At 52.5% G+C, this 23610-nt stretch overlaps 2 protein-coding genes and 1 long non-coding RNA gene across 15 annotated transcripts in view; 2 read left to right on the top strand and 1 right to left on the bottom strand.

Moving 5' to 3' along the window:
- Positions 1–14327, bottom strand: part of LETM2 (leucine zipper and EF-hand containing transmembrane protein 2) — a 46459-nt gene extending 32132 nt beyond the window's left edge. For 4 of the 8 annotated variants that reach the window (XR_012897982.1, XR_012897983.1, XM_075910994.1 and 1 more), the window contains exons 1-10: positions 14078–14324; positions 12274–12348; positions 10884–11343; positions 9964–10107; positions 7510–7647; positions 6339–6542; positions 5062–5181; positions 4007–4117; positions 2473–2562; positions 229–303 (exon numbers count right to left, since the gene is read on the bottom strand). Coding sequence is in view for 6 of the 8 variants with exons in the window: in XM_075910994.1 (XP_075767109.1) it covers positions 229–303; positions 2473–2562; positions 4007–4117; positions 5062–5181; positions 6339–6542; positions 7510–7647; positions 9964–10107; positions 10884–11343; positions 12274–12320 (1389 nt within the window). In the remaining 2 variants the exon portion in view is untranslated. Of the gene's footprint in view, positions 1–228; positions 304–331; positions 1393–2472; positions 2563–4006; positions 4118–5061; positions 5182–6338; positions 6543–7509; positions 7648–7694; positions 8572–9963; positions 10108–10883; positions 11344–12273; positions 12349–12692; positions 13070–14077 lie in introns of those variants that run through there. The other 4 variants (XM_075910991.1, XM_075910992.1, XM_075910995.1 and 1 more) reach the window with 4 other exon arrangements.
- A 1153-nt stretch (positions 14328–15480) lies between these two features.
- LOC112547576 (uncharacterized) lies at positions 15481–17322 on the top strand. The gene is made up of 3 exons (XR_003091345.2): positions 15481–16085; positions 16806–16945; positions 17042–17322. It is a non-coding gene; the product is annotated as an uncharacterized LOC112547576 (long non-coding RNA).
- Positions 17323–21002: 3680 nt separating this feature from the next.
- NSD3 (nuclear receptor binding SET domain protein 3) overlaps positions 21003–23610 on the top strand; it is a 73462-nt gene continuing 70854 nt past the window's right edge. For 4 of the 6 annotated variants that reach the window (XM_075910727.1, XM_075910726.1, XM_075910724.1 and 1 more), the window contains exon 1: positions 21003–21339. The gene's annotated coding sequence lies outside the window, so the exon portion shown is untranslated. The remainder of the gene's footprint in view (positions 21340–23610) is intronic. The other 2 variants (XM_075910728.1, XM_075910729.1) reach the window with 1 other exon arrangement.

The following is a 23610-nucleotide window of genomic DNA, read 5'->3' as shown; positions in this document are numbered from 1 at the left end:
CTCAGAGCCCAGCAAGCAGGGGCAGTGTCAGTGATGCTAGACAATATCGACCTCCTATGACTCAGCAAATTCTCTGGTTTGGCACCGGTCAGGCCCTGAGGGTGCCGGACTAGAGAGGTTCAACCTGTAGAAAGAATGGGCAAGCCCTCTGCAGTTCTAAAGGTCTGTTTAGAACTTCCCTAGTTCAACCAACCTATACAATCTGGCCTAGATCTGCTAGCAGCTCACCTTTCCTGGGGGAGGCTGGACAGATACTTCAGGGTCTGGTAACTTCTCCAAAGGCTGCGATATGAATTCTTCTGCCTTCGAGAGAAGATTATTAAAGGTGTTTTAACGTGCAGGTTTACCCACGTCCCAGCCAGAACACAGCAGTTCTCTGTGATGCACCCCTAGTTTTAATGGTAGATGCTGGGGATTCCATTTCTTCGCTTTGGAAGCTAGTCCACAGCCACCCTCTATTAGGAAATCGGTAAGTTTTTATTTTTTAAACTCTCACTATTGCTGCTAATTTGACCCCTTGGATCACACTAACTCACTCATCCAACTTTGGTGATCAGATCTTTTTGCACCAGTTTTTTCTGGCCGCACATAGTTTCACGAGCTAGTTTGCCCCCAACTCCTCCAATTCTTTAGGTTAATGCCCTCTGGAAAAAGTCTCCATGGGAGGAGCTTCTAACAGGATTCATAATTGAATCGTCGTCTCACAGCTGAAGTGTGAGCAGAGGTAGCAGCACGTGACTGTGTTAGGGAAAATGAGTTGGAAAATGATCTCCCGAGAGCTCTGCTGACAATCAGCGGGGGCGTTCTTTCGAACGGTCAGCAAGGCTTTCAGCACTAGTGCAAGATGCGATGCCACTGCAGCTTCCTCTGCCCTTTCAACCCTCTCCTGCTGGGGTGACCGAGTGGCAGACAGGAACCCTTGCCTAGCCCAAGAGTGTCTATTCCTTCCCGCGCACTATTCACAAATGCTGGCTAAGGAGGCCAGACCAGGGATACTCCGATAAGGTTCGGTCATTCATGCTTCTCAAGTCTGCTGCATTTCCTACAGATCTGATACTCATTTGCAGGGCTTGACAAACACACTCGCCCATGGTGAGTTGATTTTACCAGCTGGCGAGTGCAGGGGCGGACTGGCCCGGTGGGCCGCTGTGACGGGCTGGCCGAAGCCCGCACTATGGGCAGCGCAGCCCGATCCGGTCCGCCGGCCGTGGAGGAGCAGAGCGCCGCTGGGGAGGGGGAAGTGCGGCGATTCTCAGTGCCGGGCTGCCTGCGTGCAGCTCCGGTGTGAGGAGGCGGGCGCGAGCCAGAGGGCGGGACGCCAGGACACTGGCGTGACCCAGCGTCCTGATGTCACGGCCGGCAACCGCTGGATTCAGAAAGGCTCCGGCAACCCTGCAAAGTGGAAGGCAGAAGCCAGGTAGGGCTGGGACTGGGGCTAGGGCTGGGCAGGGGCTGTGCTGAGTGGAGGGGAAGGGAAGGGGAAAAATATGGGGAAAGGGCTTGTGCTGAGAAGCAGCAGCAGCAGAAAGGGCAAGTCACTAAGGCACAGGGTGGAGGGGAGAAATGCCAGGGGGCCAAGTGGAGAAAATGAGGAAAAGGGCAGGAGCGGAGGGGTCAGTGGGAGGGGGAACAGGGTGATGCTGGGAGACGAGAGGGTAAGGGCACTGGGGGCTGGGCGGGGGGGGGGGAGGTGCTGGGAGAAGGCTTGAAAGAAGCCTTCTCCCAGCACCTCCCCCTGCCCCCCCCCCCGCCCCCCCAGCTCCCATTGCCCTTACCCTCTCCTCTCCCAGCATCACCCTGTGGGCAAGAGGAAGGCAGGGATGGGGCAAGGCATGTGTGAGGGCACAGAGGCATGAGGGGAACGGGGGCAGAGGGTGGTGAGGGGGTGGGCATCAGGGAAAAAGAGGGCAAAGGGGGCAGGGGCAGTGAGGGAAGGGGGAGGCACCAGGAGGGGGCAGGGCTAAGGGAAGGTGCAGGTGCCAGGGGATTCTGGGGTGAAGCAGGAGGGCACACACCTGCAGGGGAGGGACCAGCACCAGAGGAGAGAGGCAGGGCAGGTGTGTAGAGGGAGGTGTTAGGAGAGGGGATGAGGAGGGGTCGCTCACATGATCAGAGTGGGGCTACTGGAGGAGCGGGCACGGGGGAGAGAAGGGCTGGTGGAGGGGGGCAGGTCTCAGGAAGGCTGAGTGAGAAGGGCAGGAATCAGGACAGCAGAGGAGGGTGAGGAGTGGGGGGGCAGCAGGCACCAGGGGAGCTGATGAAGCAAGGGGAGGAGACATGGCAGCAGAGGGAAAAGGTAGGTTTATAAGATATTTATTAATAATCTATTAGTAATTATTGTTCTTATTCTTTTTAGGAATTTATGCCATAAAAAAAACCACTTGAGGAGGGTGGCGAGTCCCTTTTGTCTGGCTAGTAGGGTTTCCCATAATTTGTCGAGCCCTGCTCATTTGCAAAGCGTCATTTCCTCACCTTTCTTCCTTGCACAAGGGGTGCAGAATCCACTAAGGTTTCTTTAGCTTCGCACACTGGTGCTTCTGCGGCAGCCTCACTAACCCGAACCTGAGGAAAGAAGAAACAGCTCAATATGGCTGTTTGTATTTTACACAGACTCACGCTCCAAGCCAGTGAGTAGAGAGGCAAAAGCGGAGTTCCTTAGCCCCATGATTCCTACACTGTTTAGGTCCAATCTCCATCCAAGTCTGCTTTTAGGCAACAATTAGAACATTAATAAGGAAAAGGCAAGCAAAAAAGTGCTCGCTTACGCATCTGACTTGTCCGGGCAGAAGCATGTCCAGTTTGCATAATGGACAGACGCTTCGCACTAGGATTTATACTGCAGGAGCATCTCAAGCACGCCAGGGGCTGGGCAGATGTGGGATGACTAAGCCCCTGGAGTAACAGAAGGATAGATCTTCAGTGAAGCTCAGCACACTTCACCTCCACCTACAGCCAACTGAAGCAGTGAGCGGGACGCACCTCTGCAAAGCAGGTCTCAGGTCAATTACTTAGTCACTCCAAGCAGCCCACATGGACATGTTCACGGGAAAGACCAAGCCTCAGGCTGTCGGCTTGCAAGTTCTATTAACCCCCAAACCGAGCATACGAACACGCCACTGGAGGAAGTACTGGACTAACAGCGAGACAGCAGCTGTGCTGAGAGCACCGCCGAGGAGGCGGACCAATTCTGTGTGTCCGTTGCCTGGTACCAGCCCATCGGTCTGTCTGCGTTCAGCTGTTCTCTCAGCTTTTCCTTCCATGGTAATCTCTTTGGGGCAGGGACTGTTGGGTTGATTTGTTCTGGGTCAATACAGCACCATGGGGCACAGGTCCATGACCGGGGCTCATGAGAACCTTGGTAACTGGCACTTTTGAAGCCAATACAGGTAGGACCTCCCTGGTCCCGGACAAGAGAGTTTAACGGACCAGGGAACATTGGGGGGCGGCACTTCCCTACTGGCCTCCTCTTCAGCCACTTGGCACTGCTGTCCCTGGTCCCCTGGCTACAGCAGCCCTGCAGGCTCTGCTCCCAGCAACCATGGTGCTGGAGCTCTGTAGTTCAGCAACATCCATGGCCATCCTGGACCACAGTGGTTCAAGCTGTGCTGCTGTTTCCAGTATCTAAGCTGAGCCCTCAAGTTTTTCACGGGATGGGAGCCCTGTACAACATTAGATGTTTCATCACCAAGTTTGTTAGCTTCCAGCATGGTGACTAATTTATTAGGGCAGCCATAAAAATGCAGATAAGCAGCGTGAACCCCCATCCATCACTATCTCTACAGAGGCAGCTGGGAAATGTCCCGCTTGACTTGAGGTCACCCAGTTGGTACAGGTCCCCACGCACCAGCTAGTCACTACGTCAACCCGCTGTGTCAGAGCGAGTGTCTGGCAGGACACGTGCCGGGTGTGACGGACGCTTGGTGTGCAGCTAAATCCTTTGACCCTGCTGAAAGATTTTAACTGGGACCACGTCCAGAGGCTACCTGCTGCTCTGCAGCCCACTCACCTCATTCTGCGACACCTGAGCAGGTTTCGGCTTCACGTCTATCAAGTACAAGGCACGAGAAAGCAGCAGCAGCGAAGGAGGCACATTCTCCTTTAGATGTAGATCTAGCCACTACAGAAGGGGGGAGAGGAGGGAAAGAGGGTGATTAGAATTGGTTCAGTTTCAGCTGTTTAAACATCAGTTCACAGACGATCCTTTAGCACTTGTTCTCCGGAAGAGCTCTGGAGATCACGCTGCTCAAGGTTCAGCCTAGTTCCAGAGGTGAAAGGCAGCAGCTGTTTACCAGCTCACAGCAGCAATAAATAGTTTCAAAGGGCAGCGAGGACGACGGCACACGGTGAAGCTGGAGGGGAAGTTGAGGAACGCAGGTTAGCTACTGGGGACTGCGAGACTGGCATTGATTTTCCTGTGGCAATAGGGCTGTTAAGTGTTCAGGCTGCCACTTTATATTGTATCTAGCAGTGGCAATGGCAGCCCTGACCACTGAGGAATAAGACCCCCTCCCCAGTTCAGAGTTCCAGCAGTGCGAGGTGGGGGTGCCACCAACACTGGCAATGTTTAAAGAAATGCAGATCTCTTTCTAAAAGATCTACTCCGGGAATTATTGTGGGGGCATTCTCTGGCCTGCGTTTTGTAGGAGGACAGACTAGCGGCTCACAAACGGCCCCTTCTCACCTTGGAATCTGCGATTCCCTATACAGACGAGTTCCAATGTCTTATCTGCCCCAGCACTGCCCTCTTACACATGCAAGGCCTTCCTTGCTCCAGCCGCCTAAGTAACCCCTGGGGTGCTGTGGCCTTGACAGGTACACGCACGCAGTGCTCATCAGCCACCATCTTTTTCAACTGGGCATTAGCACCAGCAACATGCTTTGTCGTGCAGGTCGGCCGCGCACACGAGGATCCGTTACAAGACAGCGGTGTGAATGTTCAGGGCAAGACCGATCAGCTCTCAAAGCCGGTCTGGCTGAAGACTGAGCATGGCCCCTTTAAGGGCCGTATACATCCAGGCTGCAGCACTCCAAGACTTCAGGAGTGGGCAAGGCCCTACTTGCCTGGCTGAGCTGTTCTTTCAGCTGCTCCTCGGTGAGCCCCAGTGACCTCATGCCTCTGGCCCTGCACGCACTCTGCAGCTCGGACACACTGAGCCCACCGACACCTTCCTTAGCGATCATCTGCAAGGGAAAGGGACAGTCACAGCCAGGGCTCCTAAAGCGCAAACCCTAGTTCATTCACTACGGCCGGCAGCACAGAGCTGCAAGCTTGTACTAGAGGGGAGCAAAGAACAAACAAGTCAATCCCTGCTAGTGCCAGGAGGGAAGGGAACAGAACTGGGATTCAGCAGCAGACAGCCCATTCCCGACTGCCTAGCTGCATGCTGAACAGCTAAAATTGAGCCTGATCCTCCAAGTGCTTACACATGAGAAACTCCACGCTCCTGGGGGCTCCTACAGAACTGCAGAGCAGCCACTCACAGGGAACTTAACTCACAGGCATAAAGATTTTCAGGGCTGGATTTGTAAAAATTGGTCTATCACATATGCTTAAGTCTGACGCAGCCAGGAGCTGGGACGTAGCCGATTAACAAAAAGCCCTCGGAGTCTTCATTCATGGCTCATGATAGTGCCAGATTTCCTCATGCACCATGCTCCCAAGCTCAGACAGTGACAGGAATGAATTTGGCACAACTGCACCCTGAATTCAGATCACTAGTTACAGCAGTAACGGCCCAAAGTTCCTCTAGAACTAGGCATGACAAAACTGTAGTAGCACAAGAGACGGGGCTTTGCAATTTTTCACTGCTACAGGCTCCTGAGACCCCAGGAGGCCACCACCTTAATTCTGAACACCCACCCTGAGTCATCTGAGACGTGTTCCTCAGTAGACCCAATAGAAGGCACTGGAAGGCTCAATTACTAACCCTCTACTTCCTCAGAGCCGCTCATAGGATAACCCGATTATAAAACAGTAAGAATCACCCCTCCCCAATCACATGGGCAGCAACACACCTATAGTATCAGAGAAGCAAACAGCATCTCAGAGAGGGAAAATTACCAATGTTCCCTGAAAGCTGAGCGGGTCAGGTGGCCACCCAGGAGAGATTCAAATGCTGCACACCCGTATAATGGAGCACCCACAGTGCCCGTAGCATGTGTGCCTACAAGTGGTCCACATCCACACATGCATTGGTGCACATAAAAGTTATTCTACACATGGATGGAAAGAGTTAGAAGGAACATTGGAAGTAACTAGCAAAACCAGAATAGAATCCAGGTGCCTGTACTAATCATCAGATCACACCGAGTCTGTGCTATTTGGTTTAGTCTCTTACCTCATCATCTGCTTTTATAGACCTGAGCTGCATCAAAAGCTGGAAGCGCAGCAAGTTATTGGTGCCAATGGGCTGTAGTTCGAGCAGCTTGCAGAGGGCTACCAACTGTGGCCGTTCTAAGTGCTCCAGAGTCAGCTCATCCTCAAAGAGTTTGGAGAAGCGCACGATCTCCTGGGTGCTGGGCTGCTGGCCTGTATGACGAACCTGCACGACAAAGCCAAGGCATCAGCTAGGATGTTCCTCAGCAGCCACTGGCAGAGCTAGAAGCAGAAACTAGGCCACCTGGATCCAGTCCTCACTCTCACACTCCCCCCCAGCCATGTCACGTCAGGGTTTTTGTTGGTAGCCAATAAAGTCCAGGGTCTGAAAACAGAAGATTGTTTCTAGGATGCTCTGAGACTTTGCATAAGGAAGTTTAAGTGGCGAAAGGTTTTTCTCTCTGCTGGTTAAAATAAGAATGAAGATAAAGATAAACACACTAGTTGGGCACAAGTTCCCCTGGTTTCCCAGGGCAGTGGCCACAACAGGGAAATCAGTTTACCAATAACCCTCAGTGTTTATACATGCCTGGTAGCAAGGTTCTGCCAGGTTTTAAGTTTCAACAGTGGGCACAATGGCTGCAGCTCTTTGACTGATGGACAGGCACAATTTTCTTCCTCCATTTAGCATTCGTTTTAAAACAGACCATCGCCACCCACTGAAACTTGTAATCAAGGAATTGCAGCTTCTCTGATCCTGAGCATGTCAGATAAGCTGACCAGTGCAGTTACAGTCCACAGGCTGGTTTAAACAGCAATATTTTGATTCGTAACCTGTATAGAAACAAACACTTCACACATGCTGGAAGGTGGATGAGAATTTATCTCTGAATCTATTTTGCAAGGTTGCTTTGCAGACTGTACAACTTTGAAGGCTCTGGAGCCTGGAGGTAAGCGAGTATGGATTTGCAGGGCTTGACAAATCACTGTTTCTACTCGCCCGTGGCAAGTAGATTTCAGCCGGTCGCCCTGTTCACCGGCGGCACACGCATGCACAATGTGGAGCTGGCGAGTAGATTTTGCCGTTGTTTGTCAAGCCCTGTGGATTTGTATCCACCCACCTTGTCATCCTGCTACACTGGACGGCAGATACTTTTCTTAGCCTCTCCAGCTTATTTTACTATGTGCTGTACCTGCTGCACATAGGAAGAGAACTGCTTGGTGGCCTCTCCTGTATCAGCTTTGTTTCTTCTGGCCATTTCCGCAATCGTCTCCTGCAGGAATCTCGCAAGCTCCAATTTCGCACTTAATTTCTTTCTCTGTTTTTCTTCCTTAATTTGGGAGATAAAAAGTAGTTAGAGGGTCAACTGGAACTCCAGGGGAGAGGAGGGTGGGATAAGTTTCCTTCCCTTTGTTACTTTGAAGGCCTTGATTAACTACCCCAACACTTCCAGAAACCTAACTTACTTTTCAACACTACTGCTGACTAATCTTGGCACTTTGGCTTGGACAACCAAACTACAGGTCAGTTTCAGTCCCACTCGCTAGAGAGATGCTATCAATACAAGTTTTTTTACTGAATATTCTTCATAGAAATAAAGTTTTATTATATTGTGTGCAAAAGCAAGAGTAAGCCTAGATTTTGAGCTAGGATTAGTGGATGACGACGCTCCAGGATTCCTATGGTTAACAACAGAGGTTGCATCATTGGTATATCTTTTGCATCCAAAGAGTGCTTTAAATTCACATGGTTTGAAGTCAGGAGTGTCTCTCTAACACTGGCTTGATCATAGCTGTAGGAAGCACATTGCACTGGACTGGCCACATAAGGGACAATTTACACAAACCCATAGTACTGAAATTGCAGCAAAACCTGATAACGTGAACCACATTCTGCCAGGCACTAATCACTCGGGAAATTTTGATTAAAAAAAGCCAAAACATGGATCAGCAAAGAGAGAAAAAGGCAAGAGGTGAGCTATAGGAGGGTTGTATCCTTTATTTAAAGTCTTCGCTGTGTTGCATGTAGCCACTCTGAGCCATAGGAGAGCAAGCTTCAAATTCTGCTGTAGCTCTGCATATGTGAGCCCACTTGGAGCAAGAACATTTGAGCCAGGTGCACAGGTAGGCAAGGCTGAAGAGATTTACAGTGCTGGGTGCAGTCAACAGCTGGGAAGATGTGATGGAACAGATGCGTGGATGAGTATCAGGCACAGCAGCAAGAAATAAAGGACCCAGATTTCAGCTATTATCGGCTGCAAAAGAACATAAGAACGGCCGTACTGGGTCAGACCAAAGGTCCATCTAGCCCAGTATCCTGTCTGCCGACAGTGGCCAACACCAGGTGCCCCAGAGAGGGTGGACCGAAGACAATGATCAAGCGATTTGTCTCCTGCCATCCCTCTCCAGCCTCTGACAAACAGAGGCCAAGGACACCATTTTATCCCCTGGCTAATAGCCTTTTATGGACCTAACCTCCATGAATTTATCCAGCTTCTCTTTAAACTCTATTATAGTCCTAGCCTTCACAGCCTCCTCTAGCAAGGAGTTCCACAGGTTGACAACACGCTGTGTGAAGAAGAACTTCCTTTTATTAGTTTTAAACCTGCTACCCATTAATTTCATTTGGTGTCCTCTAGTTCTTCTATTATGGGAACTAATAAATAAACTAATAAAGGAATGAGCTGGTAGTGGGCAAACAACACCCCAGCTATAGGATACTGACAAGGGCTGGGAAATTGATAGAAATAATGGGCCATGTAGAACTTTATGGCTTCAGGTGGTTTTGGTTGAAGAGTAAAGGGCAAATGTTGCTTTGGGACATACGGGAAAGCCTCATGGAAGTCAATGGAAACTGTCCACGTGTGACGCTAGCATCTTGGCCCACAATCTCCTCTCAAGGATCTAATCAAAATGTTGGTGAAGTGAAAACTAAACAGTATTTAGCTCCTGCCTTCCCACTCTCAGCACGGTATGTCTGACTTATTGCTCTGCCTGAGTGATAAGACGCACCCGATTAAAATAATCCTAAGAATTTTTAGTGGCCATCTACCAGACACAGCACAGGGATCTATGTCAGGGCAGATCCTGAAGAAGGAGGAAAAGCATACCTTCTAACGACTAAGGATGAAAAAGAAATTGGCGGAGGGAAGAGGAAACAAGACAGAGAAAACAGCTCATTCTGGGGACGATACTCCTTAAACCCTTTATTTCTCGTGTACTATGCTAGTCTTCAGTGAGTAACTAAGTAACCTTGCTGCAGACCCCTTCAAGTGATCCATGTCTCTGACCCTAATCAATAGAATATCCAAGTGCCTCACAATCATTCATGGATTTTAGCCTCACAGTATTATCCCCTAAAAATGAAGAACGAACAAACTGAGCTACAGGGTAGAGTAAGTGACTCAGCCAAGGTCACACTTGAGCAAAGAATTGAACCCAGGTTTTCCACTGACTAGACCAATCTTTCTACACTTGCTTAACCTTACTATTTCCTGATGAGCACTAACAATAATTCATCATGGCAGGATGTTAATTCAGCTTCTAGCAGCATGGCTCTGGTTAGCTGCTATCCTAATATACTTCTAGGATTGCATCTGTTATCCAAGTTAATGGAGGCTGCTCTCTCAACAGCCCGGTACACAAACCTTTTTTGATTCAGTCTCAAAAGTTGAGGGCAACATTTCAGGAAAGAGTTTTAGAAACACAGGTAACAGGAACTCCATGAAGGGCACAATGATGAACACCAAGAAGGGAACCAGTCGGAAGAGATCAGCACATGTCCTCAGTAGCTGCAGAAAGGCACAGCAAAGGTTATTTTTCATTGGACAGACATAAAAGAAAACCTAGCTTGGGGCCAATAATTAAGGCTTTTCACAGGCACTCTAGTACAAGTTTTGCCACTCATTTTAGATAACCAGCGTGTTTACCAGCATGGTATCTAAACTAAAGACTTATCACTTGGGCTCTGGAATGAATAGAGCTTTTACGACTGCACCTGTGTACTTAAAACAACAGCTCCGTCCACTTCTGAAGTGCCTCAGCAATCATCCCACCTGTCTAACATCTTGCAAGAACTGGTGGGCCACAGAGACTGAATGCTCCTCTCATTTCAGAGGGGTTCTTCCAATGTAAGGGCCCTTGGCAGAACCCAGCAGGCCTAAGTCTCAGGGGGTAGCCAGGACTGTATCTGCAAAAAACAATGAAGGAGTTCCGTGGTACCTTTAAGATTAACAGATTTATTTGGGCATAAGCTTTCAGGGGTAAAAACCACTGTCAGATACATTCCATCTGACAAAGCGCCCAAATAAATCGGTTAGTCTTATGCCACAGGACTCCTCGTGTTGTACTAGTTATGGAGAATCTCAGTCTCCCGGGCTGTTGAACTATTATCCTTTTACAAGCATTAAAATGCACATGAAAGGTTTGACGAGATGGCCACATTTGACCTCTATTCAAAGAATGTTTGGAAGCCAAACAGACTGCTTTCTTTGGTTACCTTAATATTCGACACATCAGCATATCAAGTGAGCCCCAGTGTGTCCATGTACGGGTTGTTCATACTCACCCTTCGCCTCTCTCTCCTAGTGAGAATCTGACCATGTAGCAGCCTCCATACCATCCTGGCAGCGACTTTTGTGTCAATCCAAAGCAAGTGGAATCCATTGTAATAATGTTTCAGTTCATCTACAATTCTCTGGCGTAAAGACTTTTTCCCCACACTAGTCTCTGTGCTGTGGTCGGATACAGCTTTAGCACGCTCAGTGTCCTGATTTATTGTGCTTTGGTGCAGCTGAGATTTCTCTTGAAGCTCTTGATGCCAGTAGGCAGATGTGTGCAATGTTCGCACTGCTTTAGTTCGTAGGTGAGGTAGTCCATGGGCCAGCTGTGGGCTGTACAGTAACTGCTGGTTTTCAGAGTCTCTCATGTAACTTCTGTGTAAATGAGAATCCACTTGCTGGACAAATGCAACTGATGGAGAGTATGGAGAACAGCTGGAGTGCACAAGAAGGTGAGGGACTCTGAAACTGAGGAGAAGAGCCAATTATTTTAAGCATGTAATTCCCTGCTGTAGTTAATTACCAAAAAGTTAACCATTTCCATTTGAATTAACATTCTTGCTCCCAATTGACCATACACAGCCTACTGAAAGACTTGCCCAGTATGTGGGAGCAGATTTTAGCTGGCAGATGACACATCCAGTTTTTGCATTATTCTAGTTAGCTAATGAGCTGTCCTCTCAAAAGAGCAACTCAGTACTTCAGCCCATTTCTAAGAAGCCAGCATTCTACTAATGGTTATGATAGAAGTTTATCCAATCACAGCCGAAGAGAAAACAAAACACAAAAAACAAAACCTTAGCATGGCTATGGTGATGTGATTGTTCCTGGAACATTCCTTGTATTCTTATATTACCAATTTGCGTAATGTGATACCACGGTATCCCAAAGAAGCACAACATATTAAGATAACCAGGGAAAGAAGGCTTATATAAAATAAAATATCATAATGTAACAGGAATAAGATGTGTTACATTAGTATGTACTACAACAACTGCCAGAGCCTTTCTAATCAAATACCTCCATTTCATTCTGACATTTAACCAGCTGCAAAAAAATCAATTCAGTAGACGGAACGCTCTCTCAAACTAAGATTAAACATTTGGCTTCACCTCTCAACCTCATTTACAATAGCAAGCCTGTTTTGAATGAAAAATTAATTGCTGCATACACTTCTTACAATGACCCAGCAATAAAACAAAGCCTCAAGCACCTGAAGAAATTAACCATCACCATGGCAACAGTTTTATCAGGCCCTTATCAGACAAAGCTTTATTGAAACATTTTACACACAAGCAGCTACCATTTAAATATACTGCAGACCATTAAAGATGCAAAAGTACTAGAAAAACCAAGACTTTTACATAGAAAATTAAAAATAAGCCTTTGTTTTCTTACCTTGACCTGGCTATTGCAAGGAGTATGTTACAGCTGTAGAACGCCATGTTGCCCTGGAATTATTTGTTGTACGTTCTAATACAAAAGAGCAGATGGACAACAATACTTACGAGGAAAATTAGATTAATTCAACTCATGCAGTACTAGAACGCATGACAATTGCCTTCTATTTATGCTACATCTACCTATACCTTCCCACTACTCAAAGTAGGGGTGTGAATGGGGGCAGTTCCAGTCCTGCAGGTGGTGGGTACTCCCGCCTGGCTGGAGCGGTCCCCATCCACAATAGGCTAGGCCGGGCACAGACACACTGCAGGCAAGACCTCTCTAGCCTGGTCAGGGCAGGCAGAGGGCTGTTCCCCGCAGCTAATCAGTTAACCTGAATAATTAACTAATTAAATGAGATTTTATGTTTCTACCCAAGAGTGTGCAAAAGACAGTAGTGCTCTCTAGTCTTCAGCTTGCCCTGGACAAGACATAGCAGAAGAGACTTTTGACTGATCCAGTCTGACACTTGTGGTCAACAGAACAAGCTGCAGTGTGGGAAAGCAATCTGGCAGCCCCTAGCGAAACACACGCTGCCAGACAGCTTGCTCCCAGCTTTCCCACCAGCCCAGGAGCGAGGGAACTGCCCCTGGCAGAGGCACCGCTGCGCACAAAGTCAGCCCAGCAAACTTCGGGACCCTTGAGCCCCGCATTGGGCCTTGCACAGGAGGATCCCAAAGCACCTGGGGACCAAGCAGCCTTCCCCTATAGGCCCAGAAACGACTGAGCTGCCTCACTGGCAGCGCCAGGGGAAAGAACCCAGGAGCCCCGCTCCTGCCCCCCCCTCTACCCAGCCCCCCGCCGGTCCCCCAGGACTGGGAGGGGAACCCGGGAATCCTGCCCCCCCCCCGCCCCAGCAAACACCTCACCTCCCGCCAGGCCCCCCAGGGCTGGGAGGGAACCCGGGGAATCCTGCCCCCCCCCGCCAGGCCCCCCAGGGCTGGGAGGGAACCCGGGAATCCTGCCCCCCCCCCGCCAGGCCCCCCAGGGCTGGGAGGGAACCCGGGAATCCTGCCCCCCCCCCGCCAGGCCCCCCAGGGCTGGGAGGGAACCCGGGAATCCTGCCCCCCCCGCCAGGCCCCCCAGGGCTGGGAGGGAACCCGGGAATCCTGCCCCCCCCCCCGCCAGGCCCCCCAGGGCTGGGAGGGAACCCGGGAATCCTGCCCCCCCCCCGCCAGGCCCCCCAGGGCTGGGAGGGAACCCGGGAATCCTGCCCCCCCCCCGCCAGGCCCCCCAGGGCTGGGAGGGAACCCGGGAATCCTGCCCCCCCCCCGCCAGGCCCCCCAGGGCTGGGAGGGAACCCGGGAATCCTGCCCCCCCCCCCGCCAGGCCCCCCAGGGCTGGGAGGGAACCCGGGGAATCCTGCCCCCCCCCCCGCCAGGCCCCCCAGGGCTGGGAGGGAACCCGGGAATCCTGCCCCCCCCCCCGCCAGGCCCCCCAGGGCTGGGAGGGAACCCGGGGAATCCTGCCCCCCCCCCCGCCAGGCCCCCCAGGGCTGGGAGGGAACCCGGGGAATCCTGCCCCCCCCCCCGCCAGGCCCCCCAGGGCTGGGAGGGAACCCGGGGAATCCTGCCCCCCCCCCCGCCAGGCCCCCCAGGGCTGGGAGGGAACCCGGGGAATCCTGCCCCCCCGCCAGGCCTCCCAGGGCTGGGAGGGGAACCCGGGGAATCCTGCCCCCCCCCGCCAGGCCCCCCAGGGCTGGGGGGGGGAGGGGGACCCAGGCGTCCGGCCGCTCCCAAGGCTACTCGGCCCCACTCACCTCCTCCTCGGCCAGGGCTCCTCTCTGCCCCCCCCCCGGTCCGCCCAGCCCCCACCGGCCCCCGCGACCGGAAGCGGAAGGACGCTCTAGCCCCGAGCTCCATGGTAGCAGGACTCCGCCCCTTCGGAGGTAGCCAACGGGAGCATAGAGCTGGAGGTGGGGGCGGGGCCGGAGCGGATGTGCCCGCCCCTTCCTGCCTAGGACGGGCCCGCCCCGCCTGGGCCAGATGCGGCTGCGTGACCAGCGCCGCCTGTGCCCGGGGCGGGGGCGGGGCCGGGGCCGTGTGACGCCATGGCTTGTTACCATGGTGACAGGGTGACGTCACTCGCAGAGCTGTGACTGCCCCGGCAGGTTTTGGTTCCCTGTTTGCAAGCGGGACCCCCCCCGATAGGCCCTGCCTGCCCCCCCCGCTCTGACAGGGGCTGGGCCCGGGCCCTGTGCACCCCAGGGGCCCTGCCTGCCCCCCCCGCTCTGACAGGGCTGGGCCCGGGCCCTGTGCACCCCAGGGGCCCTGCCTGCCCCCCCGCTCTGACAGGGGCTGGGCCCGGGCCCTGTGCACCCCAGGGGCCCTGCCTGCCCCCCCCCCGCTCTGACAGGGCTGGGCCCGGGCCCTGTGCACCCCAGGGGCCCTGCCTGCCCCCCCCGCTCTGACAGGGGCTGGGCCCGGGCCCTGTGCACCCCAGGGGCCCTGCCTGCCCCCCCCGCTCTGACAGGGCTGGGCCCGGGCCCTGTGCACCCCAGGGGCCCTGCCTGGCCCCCCCGCTCTGACAGGGGCGGGGCCCGGGCCCTGTGCACCCCAGGGGCCCTGCCTGGCCCCCCCGCTCTGACAGGGCTGGGCCCGGGCCCTGTGCACCCCAGGGGCCCTGCCTGCCCCCCCCGCTCTGACAGGGCTGGGCCCGGGCCCTGTGCACCCCAGGGGCCCTGCCTGCCCCCCCCGCTCTGACAGGGCTGGGCCCGGGCCCTGTGCACCCCAGGGGCCCTGCCTGCCCCCCCCCCCGCTCTGACAGGGCTGGGCCCGGGCCCTGTGCACCCCAGGGGCCCTGCCTGCCCCCCCCCCCGCTCTGACAGGGCTGGGCCCGGGCCCTGTGCACCCCAGAGGCCCTGCCTGCCCCCCCGCTCTGACAGGGGCTGGGCCCGGGCCCTGTGCACCCCAGGGGCCCTGCCTGCCCCCCCCGCTCTGACAGGGGCGGGGCCCGGGCCCTGTGCACCCCAGGGGCCCTGCCTGCCCCCCCCGCTCTGACAGGGGCTGGGCCCGGGCCCTGTGCACCCCAGGGGCCCTGCCTGCCCCCCCCCCCGCTCTGACAGGGGCTGGGCTTGGGCCCTGTGCACCCCAGGGGCCCTGCCTGCCCCCCCCGCTCTGACAGGGGCTGGGCCCGGGCCCTGTGCACCCCGGGGGCCCTGCCTGCCCCCCCCCGCTCTGACAGGGGCTGGGCCCGCGCCCTGTGCACCCCAGGGGCCCTGTGCACCCCAGGGGCCCTGCCTGCCCCCCCCGCTCTGACAGGGGCTGGGCCCGGGCCCTGTGCACCCCAGGGGCCCTGCCTGCCCCCCCCGCTCTGACAGGGGCTGGGCCCGGGCCCTGTGCACCCCACGGGCCCTGCCTGCCCCCCCCCGCTCTGACAGGGGCTGGGCCCACGCCCTGTGCACCCCAGGGGCCCTGACTGCCCCCCCCCACTCTGACAGGGGCTGGGCCCGGGCCCTGTGCACCCCAGGGGCCCTGACTGCTTCAGTAATTGAGCCAGAGATCAGGGCCTAATACAAGAGTGGGTGCGAGGGTCAGACTAGGGATGTAAAATGACATTTAATCAATTAACCAGTTAAACATTAGGCTAAGTGGGATCGTGGGTGGGGGGACCACTCCAGCCTAACCGGAGCAGCCCCTAACCCGCGGGGCTCCCGCTCCCGGCCGTGCGCATATTTGTTGGCTCCCAGCCCCACATGGGGCCCGGAACGGCTGGAGCAACCCTCTGCCAGCAGCAGGCTGCCAATGGGGACTGGTCCTGGGCACCAGGTAACTGGTTAACTGGTTACCCAGTCGCATCTAATATTCGATCACCATGATAGACCCTGCTGGCCTTAATGTGTCTATGACCATCTTGAACCCTACTGGATCTATTCCTTGCTGCCTCCTCACTGCTGCACCTCTCCTTGTTGCCTGTCCTACAGGGCCCTCTGCTATATCAGTCTGTTTCCCCATATCTCTTCCTTCTACCCTACACCCTGATTCTCAGCATGCCCCTATGCCACAAAATGAGCACAAGAGTCCCCACCTTTCCTGTAATCTAGAAACACAAACTACCTTTCCCCAATGAAAGATGAAGGAATCAGGAAGACTTTCCTTCTCTTTCTCCTCACAAAAGAAAAAAATCCTACTCATCTGCAGAAGCCCTCAAGGCACAAATTCCACCTCACAATATTTGTATGTGCAAATTCCCATTTATAAGTGCTCATGTAAACTCCATGGGCTACATATAATAGTCATGGTGTGAGTAGGCTGGAAAGTTTCTACCACAACAAAATTTCCATAAAAAATAGGAAAAAAAGTTGAACTTCTGTTTTCTGCTCAACTTTTTTTTTTAGTATTATGTATTCAAGGTGCCTTACAAACATTAACTTGTTCATTCAAGAGTTTCCTCTGAAAAAAGTATCCCCCTCTGTTGAACAAACATTAAGACAGTGGAACTCCTGTCTGTGCATCTCTTTACCTATTGTTATTTTGACTTATTCACAGAGTGCCAAGTATATGACAGATGAGTTTTACAGACATGGATGAAGACAAGTCTTGAGAAGAAGTAACTTTGCTATTCTATGATGGATATTGCTGGATCCTAAAAGTTTTTGCTTAAAGTTTGCAAAATCACTGCTTCATAGGTGAGAAAAAGCATGTCAAGCAAATTAATGCTGACATTTTGAATGTTTAATTGAGCTACACGTTAAATTCATTACAAAATGTTTTTCATTCCCAAGATGTGGTCCATATGCAGGATTTCCAGAGGTGAAAAGACTATGGGGACCGATGATTTATTTTTGTGTTTAACAAAACACCAAAAGCATCATACAGTTTTTTAATGTTATAAAGCAATGTGTTGCCTACATGTGAAAGATCTGTGTTAAATTTATTGCACTTAATATCTACATATAGCACATTATAGATTATGAAGGGAAGGTGCGAGAAGAAAAAATATTAATAAAAATAGACTTTTTATGTTTTACCTCATCCTCCCCTCCAAAAAATAGGTTTGTTTGACATCAGGAATCAAAAGGAATTTCAAGACACACTGTAAGGGTTCCCCACCTTCTAGAAATCTGGGAGGCACTTGGAGAGAATTTTCTCCTTTGAAGATGACAGAATTAGAGAGATTAATTTGAATCTATTCTGCATTTGTAAGAATGATGTAGTAAATATTAGCACATAATCTGAAATTCAAAGTAATATTAATCCACCAGCTAGGCAGAGTTACCAGCTAGTGTCCAAACAGATAATTGTTTAAAAACCAGAGGTATGAAGAAAGTACCTTAGTTTAGCCACTAGAGGTCTCTTTGTGTCTGTATTTATTCTGAACTGGTAAAAACATGCCTGTGAAGGCCAGTTCTCCAGACATCTTAGATTAAAAAAATATCATTCCATGTATTGCTTCTCTCCCCTCCCAGATTCTTGAAGCACTATGTTAACAGAGGCCTTTTAACACTGAAGCTTTACAGAATTAGAGCAAATCTTGATGAAATGAAGGCGGAAGTGACTAAGCATTCTTCCTCTCTCACATAGAGCACAGCATTTTTGCTGGGAGAGATTCTCTGCTGAATTAATAGGCAATAATTATTTTATAAAGTACAACGAGAATATGAAATCAAGACTAACTGTACAGCCAAACACAGCAAATCCTGCACTCTGAAGTGATCAAGTAGGAGTCCCTTGTTCGCCATACCACCAGAATACAGGATTTCAATCTGCTATACTAGCTCTGAAGCATCAGAGAAGTGAAAACACCGATCATGCCTTTCATTGCGCAAGGTTTTAAATATGGAGTTGTGGGTGGATTTGCGCATGATTCCTTCTTAATTTCATTACTCCTATCTAGGGATAAAGGCTGTCTTCAGATGTCTACGTGTAGCTGAAATCAGTGGAAATCGAGCATAAAAATCTGAGATCCTGAAACAAAGCCCATTTAAATCAATATGAATTTTCCATTTTCTTAATGAGACTTCAGATCAGTCCTTGAGAGCAAATTCACTTTACTCTATATGCTGAGATGCAAATGTTATTAGTTACAATTAGCGGGTCATTTTACAAACCCAGCAATATGACTGCTTGCTTGGTTGCCCAGCAGCTGAGCTCCAATTTATAAGTCCCTGTAGTTCTTTATGGGATTGACTTGAAAGAAAAGCCTCTAAGGCTTTCTGTCCAGTATATAGAGCCACCAAAAGAATAAAAAAGAGTCCACGATGCTAGAGGACTTACAATTGGGTTGATTGTGTCCATGTAAGGGCTGACCAGTCCACAAACTTCTGAGTTTCCAGCCTGTCATTCAGAGTCCCCATACCCACTGAAACATTCACAGTCCTGACTATGTCACTCCTTCCTGTAAGAACTAAAAGGTAACAAGAATACCATGTGGGACAGGGACTATCATTGCTGTAAATCTGTACAGTGACTAGCACGGTGGAACATCAAGTTTGATGCCTCTAGGTACTGCTGTGTATACATTAAATAAGCCTTACAAACCACTGTATTTCAATATTAAGCCAATATTAATATTGTGAGATTTAATATTGTATTGCAATATTCAGTCTCACAATTCCCCTGTGATTTAGGCTTATAAATGTTCTGCATTTGATAGAGAGGCAAAGTGACTTGCCTAAGAACTAATGGAAAGTCACTGGCAGAGACAGTTACAGAAACTGGGAAGCCTACCTGTTAGTTATCTGTTCTAACCTTTAGACTGCTTTACAACACAAAATACCAAGTACTTGTGCTTACCTGCTCTGGATTCAGAGTGCCTACTGTTCCTTGCTTTGTAAGCATTTTTGTGACCAACAAATGGTGTTAAAGGCCTATGCTGGATTAATGCAAGCATATCAACAACAATCAAAGATGAATGTGGAAAGACAACACTGTATAAGAGATACACAGAGGAAAACAAGATTTCCTGTAAGTGTGCTGGTTAGTTGCCTAAAAAGCACTTAGTAATAAATAATAAACAAAAAAAGTTCTCCTTTTCATTGACTAATTCAGCTGTGAGTCCATCAACCTAGTGCTGCAGAATTTACTGAAGGGAAGGAGAGGGAGGAAGTCTTTTCTAGGTCAACTCCATTTTTGATGGCTTATTGTATTAGGTAGGAGGAGACTCATTTGTAAACGTGCCTTATTACAATATATTTTTTCCAAAAGCCTCCACAAGAGAAATGTCTCTTGTGGGCTGCAGCCTTTGGGCAATAGGAAATGCAGTAAATTTTGAGACCATTACTCAACCTTTGTTCGGTGACTCGTAAAACCCACATCTCTTCAGTTTCCTCTTTCATGTTAGATCATGTGTCTCTTTTTCCAGCTAATTCATCTTCACTATCTGATTTTTCTGGTAACAGGCATTGTGCTATCTTTCCATCTTGTTTCTTTCTCATTCTTGCATAGGGTTGTCTTCCTCCCAACCCTTTCTCTCCCCCCCCTTTTTTTTTGCACTTGTGAGGTGAAATTTAAATTTTTGAGTTACACACAAGAGATTTATTATAAGTAGTGCAGTTCTGTGTTTTCTTTGAACAGGAATCAGTTTGGCTTGTGGAGAAGGGGTATTAATTCCAAACATTGTAATGCTTATATTTTCAGCCAAAATCAGATTAGAAACTGCTGAGTATGACAGCATTCTTGTGCACTATTACGCAGATGCTAAACCTCAGTAATTAAAACTAGAATCTGAGGGACAGACCCTGTAATCTCCCCAGCAGAATTTTTCTTTTTTCCCAGGCCTTATGCAATACATCAGTAATTAAATGCATCCAGCACATTTCAGCCAATGCTACGCTGCTTGCATAACAAACATGTAAATGAATTGCACAGCTCGGCCAATCTGAGCACTGAACGGTTGCCCCCTTCCCCTCCACCCAGGGTTGCATGTTCAAGATTGGCAGCAAAATGATCAGTACCTATCAGTGTTTGCATGTCTGTATGCCTTATGCATTGCATTTAAACCTTTTGCATTTTAAAAATGCCATTCTATTCATCATCTAGAAGAATACATTTTTTCTGCTTGGTAAATATGAGACTATTCTGGACCATTAGTACCCACCATCTTCTCTCTCCATTGTACTTGTCTAGTATCAGGCCTGACGTATTGCATTTAAATCTTTTTGTATTAACAATATGCCCAACACATCTCCCTCGACACCTATCTGATTAGCTCTTAGTACTGCACTGAAAGCCAGTTTCACAGCACCTCATATTCCTAGACTATGAATTATATTTGAGTTCCTTCCACAAGCAACACATTTAATTCCAATTGGATTAAATGTATCAGCACATCTCAGTATTTGTATGTCATGGGACCGTGTGTATTTAAATTAAACCCCTCTTTATATCTGAGGCATTTCTCTGCTGTGCATCACTGTGGCATGGAAACGCTCTCTGTAGACCCATGCTGATGCACAGAGGTACCATGCCCCCACCGCTCCGTGCCTGTGGGTTGTCAGACCTTGCCTGGTGCATCTGCTCTGTGTGCAGCCCCTCGCAGGCTGTGCATGGGCCAAGCCCCTGCGAATGCCACTGCCGTCCATAGCCACGGGCGTGCCAACCTCGCTCCGCAAGCCGCGGGTGCATGGCCCGGGGCCGGGCGGGCTCAGGACTACAGCCCCCAGCATGCCCCGCGCCTGGCGCAGCGCCGGCAGCCAATGGGCGCGCGCCTCTCTCGGCGGCGGCCGCGGCGGCCCGCGGAGCTTTGTGTGCGTGGGGCGGAGGGGGCGGGAGCGCGAGCGCGAGCGGGGCCGGCCCGAGCCCGGGACACAGCGAGACCCAGCGCCCCCCTCCCCCGCCGCCAGCGCGCTGCCCCCCCACCAACCGCCGCGCGCCTCTCCCGGCCTGCCCGCGCCTCCCCCCGCCCGGCGCGGCTCGCGGGGCGGAGCCTGTGGCGCTGGGGCCCGCGGGCGCGGAACTCGAGGCCGGGGATCCAGCGCGGCCTGCTGCGGGGGGGTCCGGCCCCCCCTCCCGCCTCCCGCCCTTTGTGTCTGCTCGGGTCGGTCGGAGGCGGCGGGGGGAGTTAGAATGGAACAGACTGACGGTGAGCGGGGGGGGCGGGGGGGTATGGGATGGGGAGGGGGGGGAGCTAGAGGGGGTATGGGATGGTGAAGAGGAGGGGGGAGCTAGAGGGGGTATGGGATGGTGAAGAGGAGGGGGGAGCTAGAGGGGGTATGGGATGGGGAGGAGGAGGGGGTATGGGATGGTGAAGAGGAGGGGGGAGCTAGAGGGGGTATGGGATGGGGAGGAGGAGGGGGGCGCTAGAGGGGGTATGGGATGGGGAGGAGGAGGGGGGAGCTAGAGGGGGTATGGGATGGGGAGGAGGAGGGGGGCGCTAGAGGGGGTATGGGATGGGGAGGAGGAGGGGGGCGCTAGAGGGGGTATGGGATGGGGAGGAGGAGGGGGGCGCTAGAGGGGGTATGGGATGGGGAGGAGGAGGGGGGAGCTAGAGGGGGTATGGGATGGGGAGGAGGAGGGGGGAGCTAGAGGGGGTATGGGATGGGGAGGAGGAGGGGGGAGCTAGAGGGGGTATGGGATGGTGAAGAGGAGGGGGGAGCTAGAGGGGGTATGGGATGGGGAGGAGGAGGGGGTATGGGATGGTGAAGAGGAGGGGGGAGCTAGAGGGGGTATGGGATGGGGAGGGGGGAGCTAGAGGGGGTATGGGATGGTGAAGAGGAGGGGGGAGCTAGAGGGGGTATGGGATGGGGAGGGGGGAGCTAGAGGGGGTATGGGATGGTGAAGAGGAGGGGGGAGCTAGAGGGGGTATGGGATGGTGAAGAGGAGGGGGGAGCTAGAGGGGGTATGGGATGGTGAAGAGGAGGGGGGAGCTAGAGGGGGTATGGGATGGGGAGGAGGAGGGGGGAGCTAGAGGGGGTATGGGATGGGGAGGAGGAGGGGGTATGGGATGGTGAAGAGGAGGGGGGAGCTAGAGGGGGTATGGGATGGGGAGGAGGAGGGGGTATGGGATGGTGAAGAGGAGGGGGGAGCTAGAGGGGGTATGGGATGGGGAGGGGGGAGCTAGAGGGGGTATGGGATGGTGAAGAGGAGGGGGGAGCTAGAGGGGGTATGGGATGGTGAAGAGGAGGGGGTATGGGATGGTGAAGAGGAGGGGGGAGCTAGAGGGGGTATGGGATGGTGAAGAGGAGGGGGAACTAGAGGGGGTATGGGATGGTGAAGAGGAGGGGGGAGCTAGAGGGGGTATGGGATGGGGAGGAGGAGGGGGGAGCTAGAGGGGGTATGGGATGGGGAGGAGGAGGGGGTATGGGATGGTGAAGAGGAGGGGGGAGCTAGAGGGGGTATGGGATGGGGAGGAGGAGGGGGTATGGGATGGTGAAGAGGAGGGGGGAGCTAGAGGGGGTATGGGATGGTGAAGAGGAGGAGGGAGCTAGAGGGGGTATGGGATGGTGAGGAGGAGGGGGTATGGGATGGTGAGGAGGAGGGGGGAGCTAGAGGGGGTATGGGATGGTGAGGAGGAGGGGGGAGCTAGAGGGGGTATGGGATGGTGAAGAGGAGGGGGGAGCTAGAGGGGGTATGGGATGGTGAAGAGGAGGGGGAGCTAGAGGGGGTATGGGATGGTGAAGAGGAGGGGGGAGCTAGAGGGGATATGGGATGGTGAAGAGGAGGGGGAACTAGAGGGGGTATGGGATGGTGAGGAGGAGGGGGTATGGGATGGTGAAGAGGAGGGGGGAGATAGAGGGGGTATGGGATGGTGAGGAGGAGGGGGTATGGGATGGTGAGGAGGAGGGGGTATGGGATGGTGAGGAGGAGGGGGTATGGGATGGTGAGGAGGAGGGGGGAGCTAGAGGGGGTATGGGATGGTGAGGAGGAGGGGGGAGTTAGAGGGGGTATGGGATGGTGAAGAGGAGGGGGAGCTAGAGGGGGTATGGGATGGTGAAGAGGAGGGGGGAGCTAGAGGGGATATGGGATGGTGAAGAGGAGGGGGAACTAGAGGGGGTATGGGATGGTGAGGAGGAGGGGGTATGGGATGGTGAAGAGGAGGGGGGAGATAGAGGGGGTATGGGATGGTGAGGAGGAGGGGGTGTGGAGTGCGGGGAGGGATGCCAGAGGGAGAGGAGAAGGAGGAGGGGGTATGGGATGGGGGATGAGAGGGTGGGGGCTAGGCGTGGGAGTGGGGGGTAGAGGTTAAGGGGGAGCTAGGGGATTAGTGAAAGGTAATGGGCATCTCACAGGAAGATGGCCCAGGGTGGTATTTCTTAACGGTGAGTAATGGGTTGGGGGGGATCTGGGCATCGCACTGGGACGTGTGTGAGAAGTGTGGGGTTTGGGATTGTGGCTGTTGCGTGGTGGTTCGCTT

The sequence above is a fragment of the Pelodiscus sinensis genome, chromosome 28 (genome assembly GCF_049634645.1).
Source record: "Pelodiscus sinensis isolate JC-2024 chromosome 28, ASM4963464v1, whole genome shotgun sequence".
Classification (NCBI taxonomy): domain Eukaryota; kingdom Metazoa; phylum Chordata; order Testudines; family Trionychidae; genus Pelodiscus; species Pelodiscus sinensis.
The sequence above is the reverse complement of the archived record's forward strand: the minus strand, read 5'-3'. Positions and strand labels throughout refer to the sequence as shown.